Source organism: Tachyglossus aculeatus, unplaced genomic scaffold, assembly GCF_015852505.1.
Source record: "Tachyglossus aculeatus isolate mTacAcu1 unplaced genomic scaffold, mTacAcu1.pri scaffold_143_arrow_ctg1, whole genome shotgun sequence".
NCBI lineage: Eukaryota > Metazoa > Chordata > Mammalia > Monotremata > Tachyglossidae > Tachyglossus > Tachyglossus aculeatus.
In genome coordinates, this window is record NW_024044867.1 from 803,940 (window position 1) to 812,569 (window position 8,630).

General features: G+C 45.0%; 1 protein-coding gene across 1 annotated transcript; it reads right to left on the reverse strand.

Moving 5' to 3' along the window:
• Positions 1-230: 230 nt before the first annotated feature.
• On the reverse strand, positions 231-8,439 carry LOC119923091 (vomeronasal type-1 receptor 3-like). The gene is made up of 2 exons (XM_038742641.1): positions 7,558-8,439; positions 231-248 (listed from the first exon to the last, which is right to left on the reverse strand). Exons 1-2 carry the CDS (start codon positions 8,437-8,439, stop codon positions 231-233), a joined length of 900 nt encoding a protein of 299 aa, XP_038598569.1.
• Between the last annotated feature and the right edge of the window lie 191 nt (positions 8,440-8,630).

An 8,630-nucleotide genomic window follows, 5' to 3' on the forward strand; every position in this document is an offset into this window, starting at 1 on the left:
CACTTAACATCCCTGATTTTCGATTTCTACATTAGTAACACGGAGATCATTGGTGCTGTACTATGGTGTGAAGACAAAATAACATCAAAGGCAAGAAGGCATTCTCACAAAGATATAGGCTATAGAACTATATGGGCATAGTGTCAATTTCAGGAATGGTGAGTCATTATCATGATCATTTCTTGAGATTCCTCTTCCATATTCCTTTTCACCTACCCCTAATTACTTCCTCAGACTCCCTGCAGCACCTAAATTCAGGACAAAGAGGGTAACACACATAGTCGGGGTAAACAAGACAATCCAGGAAACGAACAGAAAATGTAAAATGAAACTTGATTTGCAATTGTCTTCTTCCAAGGGCCTTGAGATCAACTGATTCTGTTCCCCATAATCCTCCTTCGATTCAAGTTCCCCAGACTGAGCTTAACAAAAGCAGTCTGACACAGTCAGGGTAGAGGCACTGATTCCATTTACATGGATTCCGCAATCTCTTCTGTTATATCATCAGATTCACATGGCTCTGGCCCTAGGCTCTCTTCTCTCCATCTCTCCTTTCCCCTCATCCAGAAAAGCCCCAAAGCTAAGAGGTCCTCACCTGGATCATGTGATGGAAGACTTGTCCCGTCTATGCCCTGAAATGACACGGTTGGGAAGCAACAGTTATAGAGACAGGATGGTGTGAGCTCATCTCCCTTAGGCTTTTGATTACTGTGTCACTCGCAATGGTTGTGACACTGTTTGAAATGGAATCTGAGACCTCTCCCAAGAATTAGCAATGTTTTCCCCTCCACTGCAAGCCTTTTGTCTGGTCATATCACATGGATGGCTTCATTTTTCAACTGAAAAATTATTTAATGAGTGCACAAATCTTACTATAAGCATGGGAAGAAACTTTCTGCAGCTTTATCAGTGGTTGAACCTGGGTGTTGATAGACACAAATAAATAGATCCAGAAGTGAAGAGAAAAAGGTCATTTGAGTCAGCTCCTTCTCTACAGAACAATGAATACCTATAATGTCCAGACAGATAGTAGCAGCTGAAAGTCCTGGAGAAATCAATCCATCATTGTATTGAGCACTTCTCTGTGCAGAGCACTGTAATAAGTGCTGGGGAGCGCTTATTGTGTGCAGAGCACTGTACTAAGCACTTGGGAAGTACAAGTCGGCCACATATAGAGACGGTCCCAACCCAACAACGGGCTCACAGTCTAGAAGGGGGAGACGGACAACGAAATAAAACATGTAGACAGGTGTCAAGTCATCAGAACAAATAGAATTAGCTAAATGCACATCATTAACAAAATAAATAGAATAGTAAATATGTACAAGTGAAATAGAGTGATAAATCTGTACAAACATATATACAGATGCTGTGGGGAGGGGAAGGAGGTAGGGTGAGGGGGAGAAGGAGAGGAAAAAGGGGGCTCAATCTGGGAAGGCCTCTTGGAGAAGGTGAGCTCTCAGTAGGGCTTTGAACCACAATAAGCTTGAGGTCTAGAATATCTTGCAATTTTATAGTGAATGTTCTCTGTACGCTTTTCACACCACTTCCATCTCTCAACCACTTTTCTCATTTTCTTCTTATGGATCTTTCATGTTCCAGTTACAATTTTTAATACATTAGAAAGCACCATGGCTTCTCCCTTACAACCAAACACATTATCCCATGCTGTGCATACATACTTGATGGATTCCCAATTTAGGGAGAGGTGCCAGGATAAAGAACCTAATAATCATCATGGGATTGTTAAATGCCACCTTAATTTTATTTTGTTTATGGTATTTGTTGAGGGCTTACTATGTGCCATGCACTGTACTAAGTGCTGGCGTAGGCAAAATTTTATCAGTTTGGACACAGTCCCTTTCCCACAAGGGGCTCAGTCTTAATCCCCATTTTACAAATGAGGTAACTGAGACCCAGAGAAGTGAAGTGACTTGCCCAAGGTCACACGGCAGACAAGTGGCAGAGCTGGGATTAGAACCCAGGTTCTTCTGACTCCCGGGCTCCTGCTCTATCCATGTGAGCAGGGAATGTGCCTGTTTATTGTTGTGCTGTACTCTCCCAAGTGCTTAGTACAGTGCTCCACATACAGAAAGTATTCAATAAATACAATTTTTAATGGCATTTATTAAGCACTTACTATGTGCCAAGCACTGTTCTAAGCGCTGGGAAAGTAACAAGGGGATCAGGTTGTCCCACGAGGGGCTCACAGTCTTAATCCCCATTTTACAGATGAGGTAACTGAGGCCCAGAGAAGTGAAGTGACTTGCCCAAAGTCACAGAGCTGACAATTGGTGGAGCCAGGATTTGAACCCATGACCTCTGACTCCAAAGGCCAGGCTCTTTCCACTGAGCCACGCTGCTTCTCTACGAGTGAATGAATGAACTAGGCCATGCTGCTTTTTATGGGCTAAACACCCTACCAAGCACTAGGGTAGGTACAATGCAATCAGATCCACCACAGTCCCTGTCTCACATAGGGCTCTCAGTCTAATGGTCTTGGAGAACAGGTATTGAATCCTGATTTGATAAATGAGGGAACTGAGGCACAGAGAAGTGAAGTGACTTGACCAAGGTCACACAGCAAATAAGAGCAGGCAGTGTTCTTGATATTTCATTCATTCGATCTTTTTACTGAGTGCTTACTGTGAGCAGAGCACTGTACTAAGCACTTGGGAGTTAGTACAGTATAACAATAAATGGGCATATTCCCTGAAGCTGGAGCGACGCAGAAGGGAGTGGGAGAAGAGGAAAGGGAGCTTAATCAGGGAAGACCTCTTGGAGGAGATGGGCCTTCGATCAGGCTTTGAAGGGGGGCAAAGTCCCATGTGGGGCTCACAGTCCCTGTCCCATGTGGGGCTCACACTCTCAACCCCCATTTTACAGATGAGGGAACTGAGGCCCAGAGAAGTGAAGTGACTTGTCTGAAGTCACACACTGGACAAGTGGCAGGCCAGGATTAGAACTCATGACCTTCTGACCCCCAGGCCCACGCTCTATCTACTATGCCAGGGATCCCAGTCCAAAGGAGAGGGAGAACATTAGTAACAGTGGAGATGATCTGCAGCACCCCATGGGGTGAAGATCAAAGAACTTAACTTCTCTGTGCCTCAGTTACCTCATCTGTAAACTGGGGATTAAGACTGTGAACCCCCCGTGGTACAACCTGATCACCTTGTAACCTCCCCAGCGCTTAGCACATAGTAAGCACTTAATAAATGCCAACATTATTATTATTATTAAATGAGGTAAGAAGCCATTCTGGTTTATGGGAGGAAATGAGCCACTAAACTCCTCTTAAACTCCTATTAAGCTCTCTCATATCCCATCTCATCCCCATGATCTCTATTGAGGATGAGCAGTAGAATCAGAGACGTGGAGGGGAGCACACAGAGTCGGGATAAGGGAGATAACACTGTAATCCTGCAGAAACCTCACATTGAGGATCTATCTGCAATTGCTGCCTACCGAAGGCCGTGGAACAGGCTGATTCTATTCCCAAAAGGCAGAAGCCTCTCTCCCCACAGGCTTTTCTGACTGAGATTAGGCAGAAACAGGTAGGGCTGAGACCCTGGGAACTAACCTGCTTACACAGATTACATTCAGGAAACCATACTGTGGCATCACATCAACATGGTCGTGAGTTGAAAATCTCTTTCTTACTATTTCTCCCCTTCCCTTCCTATCAGAAAGCCTGAATGCTAAGAGAGATTCACCTGGGGTTGCCTATGTTTACACCCAGTCATGCGATGGAAAGATTGTGTCTCGGGTTTCAGGGGATACGCATGGGAAGCAGCTGTTATAAGGACAGGATGCCGTGAGTTCAAATGTGTCAAATGTTATGGCTGTGACACTGTCTGTAACGGGAGTCTGAGACCTATCCAGAGAATGAACAATCTTTTCTTCCCATTGCAACAAACACTTTGTCTGGTCAAGCCATTCTAACGGTATAGTTGCTTCATTTAATGAAAAAGTTCTAGTCCCAGGGAAAATCTCCAGGATCATTTCAAAAAGTAAATTGGCACAGGACGTGAATTCCAGAAGGCTTCCATCTCTCTAAGTTTCCAAACCATGGGCATCTGCCTCTGGTCAGCACCCATATTTAATGAGGTTGGACAGGTTGACCTCAGGCTATGGGTGACAGGAAGAGAGATTCAAGGACAAACAGAATTATTTTAATGCTCTGCTTCTGCTGGCACTGCTCTCTGAGCCCATATTAGTTTAAATGGCATGCCTTCAGCACATTCAGCACACTGTCCTAACTGCTGGGGTCAAAATAAAACACGATTCCTTTTTTTTAATAGTATTTGTCAAGCGCTTATTATGTACTGCGTGGCTTAGGGAAAGAGCTCGGCCTTGGGAGTCAGAAGTTGTGGGTTCTAATCCCGGCTCTGCCACTTATCAGCTGCGTGACTTTGGGCAAGTCGCTTCACTTCTCTGTGCCTCAGTTACCTCATCTCTAAAATGGGGATTAAGCCTGTGAGCCCCACATGAGACAACCTGATTAGCTTGTATCTACCCCAGCACTTAGAACGGTGCTTAGCACATAGTAAGTGCTTAACAAGGACCATCCCACCGTCGACCCCCGGCCCACGTCCTTCCCCTAGCCTGGGATGTCCTCCCTCCACACATCCACCAAGCTAGCTCTCTTCTTCCCTTCAAAGCCCTACTGAGAGCTCACCTCCTCCAGGAGGCCTTCCCTGACTGAGCCCCCTTTTTCCTCTCCTCCTCCCCATCCCCCCGCCTTACCTCCTTCCCCTCCCCACAGCACCTGTATATATGTGTGTACCGATTTATTGCTCTATTTATTTTACTTGTACGTATTTACTATTCTATTTATTTTGTTAATGATGTAATGTGTTAATGATTTTGACACCTGTCTACATGTTTTGTTTTGTTGTCTGTCTCCCCCTCCTAGACTGTGAGCCCGTTGTTGGGTAGGGACCGTCTCTATATTTTGCTGACTTGTACTTCCCAAGCGCTTAGTACAGTGCTCTGCACACAGTAAGCGCTCAATAAATATGATTGAATGAAAAAAGACCATCATTATTATTATTAATATGTAGTAAACATTGTACAAAGAGCTGGAATAGATACAAGATAATCAGGCTGGACACAGTCCTTGTCCCACATAAGGCTCACAATCTTAGCCCCCGTTTTACAGATGAGGTAACTGAGGCATAGACAAGTGAGGGAACCAGGATTAGAAGCCAGGTCCTCTGAATCCCAAACCTGTGCTCTCTCCACTAGGCAACACTGCTTCGCAGTCGTATCCTCTGTCCCACCAAGAGTTCACAAGGAGGACAGATATTTTGAAAGGAGAAATAAATCACAGACAAAAAATTGACAACATGGGCTTTCAGAAAATAACAATTAAAAGCAAAGGAGATTGAAACATATAAGAAATAAAGTGACTCTGGGAGAAGCAAACCTGATGATTTTGCCCACTTGAAGAACAGGCCTTGGACATAATCTCGGAGTCCACAACTGCTACTTGATTGTCACCATCACCTCTGGGGAGAAAATTGGTCTCAGGCGTTACTTGTTCAGCACACGATTTGTGAAATTTATCCAAGAATTCCCACACGTTCCCACAGAACAGAATGGGAAGGACAGTCCCCAACAACCAGCCTTCTGGAAGCTAAGGGTGCTAGGAGTTGGGGAAGATCTCTGGATGCCAGATTTCTTCCAAGCAGATCTGAGGTTTATTTTGCCTTGGAAAGGTCTAGAGAGAAGCAGTGTGGCATCCTGTGAGCCTGAGAGATCTTCTATTATAATCAAAAGTCTTAATAATTTCAGTAATTATAACAATAATAATGTTAGTAATAATGATCAGAGTAGGCACTAAGCATTGAGGTAGAAACAACGAAATAATCAATCAATGGTATTTATTGACCACTTACTGTGTTCAGAGCTGTTTGGGAAAGTGCAACACAATAAAGTTGGTAACTAATCGGTCGACCATATTTATTGAGAGTTTACCGTATACAGAGCACTGAACTAAGTGCTTGGGAGAGTACAATATAAGAGAGTTGGTAGGCAAATTCCCTGCCTACAGTGACCTTAGAGTCTAGAGGGAGAGACAGATGTTAATATAAATAAATAAATTACAGATATATACGTCAGTGCAATGGGGCTGTGGATGGGGGGAATGAATAGTGCAAATCCAAGTTCAAGGACACTGCCAAAGGCAGAGGCAGTAGAGAACATGAAGGCTTGTTTGAGGAAGGCCTCATGGAGGAGATGCTGTTTCAATAAGGCTTTGAAGGTGGGAGGAGTGATCGTCTGAGGGATATTCATTCATTCAATCGCACTTATTGAGCACTTACTGTGTGCAGAGCACTGTAGTAAGCACTTGAAAAGTACAATTTGCCAACAGATAGAGCCAATCCCTACCCAACAACGGGCTCACAGTCTAGAAGGAGGAAACAGACAACAAAACAAAACAAATGGACAGAATTTGAAGGGGGAGGGAATCCCAGGCAAGAGGCAAGATCTGTGGCAAGATAGATTAGATCAAGGTACAGTAAGTAAGGTTCGCATTAAGAGAGAGAAATGAATGGGTTGGGTTGTAGGAGGAACTCAGCAAGGTAAAATAGGAGGGAGTGAGCTGATTGAGTGCTTCAAAGCCAATGGCAAGGAGATTCTGTTCGATGTGGAGGTGGATTGGCAACCACTGGAGATTCTTTAGGAGTAGAGAATTGTGGACTCCGTATACTTTTAGAAAAAAAGTCTGGCCAGCAGTATGAAGTGTGGACTGGAGTGGGGCGAGACAGAACGCAGGGAGGTCAGCAAGGAGGCTGGTACCTTAGTCAAGGCATGATAAGTGTGTGGATCAACGGGGTAGCAGTTTGGATGGAGAGGAAAGAGTGGATTTTAGCAATCGTATGGAGGTAGAACGGACAGAATTCAGTGACAGATTTTGCTGGTGGGTTGAATGAGGGAGATGAGTAGAGGATAATGTCAAGATTATGGTAGACGTGATTCCTGCCTATAATGGTCTTAGATGGGCCACAGTCCCTGACCCACCTAAACTCTGTCTCTTCTGCCTCCCGCTGCTTCCTTTAGATCTCTCTGTGTGCAAATGACTGTGAAGAGTTCAGACAGATGCTTGTATTCTGCAAATCTAGTGAAATGGTTAGCAAGAGAAGAAGGTCAGCAATGCGAAGAGGAGATTGGTTTCCTCCTCCACAGGGCTCGTGTTTACCCACTCAATCACATTGTACTCTCCCGAGAGTTGAATACAGTGCGCTACATGAAGTAATGAATGCAAATGATTGATTGAGAAAAGGCAGGCAGGGGAGAGACAAACACACATACAAGCATGCCACTTCATTTGGTCAACCTTAACTCCCACTGTCCTGGCTGTCCAAGGACAGAGAAGGTCTCCTACAGAGGGAGAGCCTGTTCGCAGAATCTGCTTTTGCCTAGTGATCGGACCACTCACTGGTGGGCCCAAGGCAGAGGTTAGTGCTCAAGAGTGACTCGACTGGTCACGGCCCTCATGGGATGAGAGGGACGTCTCCCCTTCCCCAGGGCGCAGCAGTTCCTCCTGACCCGGGGATCACTGCTGACCAGGACCAGGGGACAGAGGGACGGGTAACAGGCTGAGAGAAAAGCCGTTGTGCTCTCGAGGTGAAGATCTTTATCAACTACATTGGTCAGATAGACTGTTATAAAGCTGTTGATCCAGTAAAAGCAAACAAAGCAACTGACCAGGACCACGATGGTCTGGGTGGCTCTGGTCTCTGCAGAGGACCTGGGGGTGACACAGGTGCTGTGGATATGCTGGACTTGTTTGCGGTGCCGGTAGAGCACGTTCACCATGTAGCCACTTGACCAGCTCATGAGGAATATGAAGAAGAGATCTCGGATAGTCATGGCACTTATAAAGGTAACTGAGCAGATAAAATCTAGATCCGGAATAGTGGAACAGTATTTCAAAACATATCCATGCCCCATGATGGTAACATTTCTGATTGCTTGAACGGAGGTAATCACTCTGATGTAGATCAACATGTTGAGGATCCAGAAGAAGAGGAAGGAAGGGAGGATGTATTTGGAGGCCCTGAGTTTGAACCTGGCCAACTGGGAGGTGCTGGGACTGATGGTGACAGCTTGGAAGACACTCAAAAGACAGGTGGTGCAGATGGAAAGGCCACGAGATACTCTGTTAATGTACATGACACTCTGACACCCAACATCATTGAAAATATTCCTCATCCCAAAAGCCACCATGGTCTCTGGGACCCCACGGGTAAGAAGGGTCACCGTGTTGGCCACGGTTAGGTGGGTAAGGATCAGATCTTTGGGCTTCTTTTGCTGGGGATGAGTTATGAAACTGTTCATATACACCACAAACACAGTTGCATTTCCTAGGAATCCAAAGACACTCTGGTAGAGGAAAATAATTCCAAAGATTATGTCGCTGGTTAGCATTGTCAGCAAAATTCTTCTTAACCAGGGTACCCAGAGGTTCCTAAAAGTAAAGCCAATAGTGATCCTTATTTTATATTTTAACTTTCCAGAATACTGTCATGCTCATCATCTGCAGACAACAAAAATGACCAAGGGGGTCGAAAACTAAGGAGGTCAGTTTGGTCATCAACATCAAATGATGAGGCAGAGGT

Excerpts from the sequence above, each read along its gene's own strand:
- LOC119923091 (XM_038742641.1), bottom strand. The coding sequence starts at position 8,439 with ATGCTAACCAGCGACATAATCTTTGGAATTATTTTCCTCTACCAGAGT.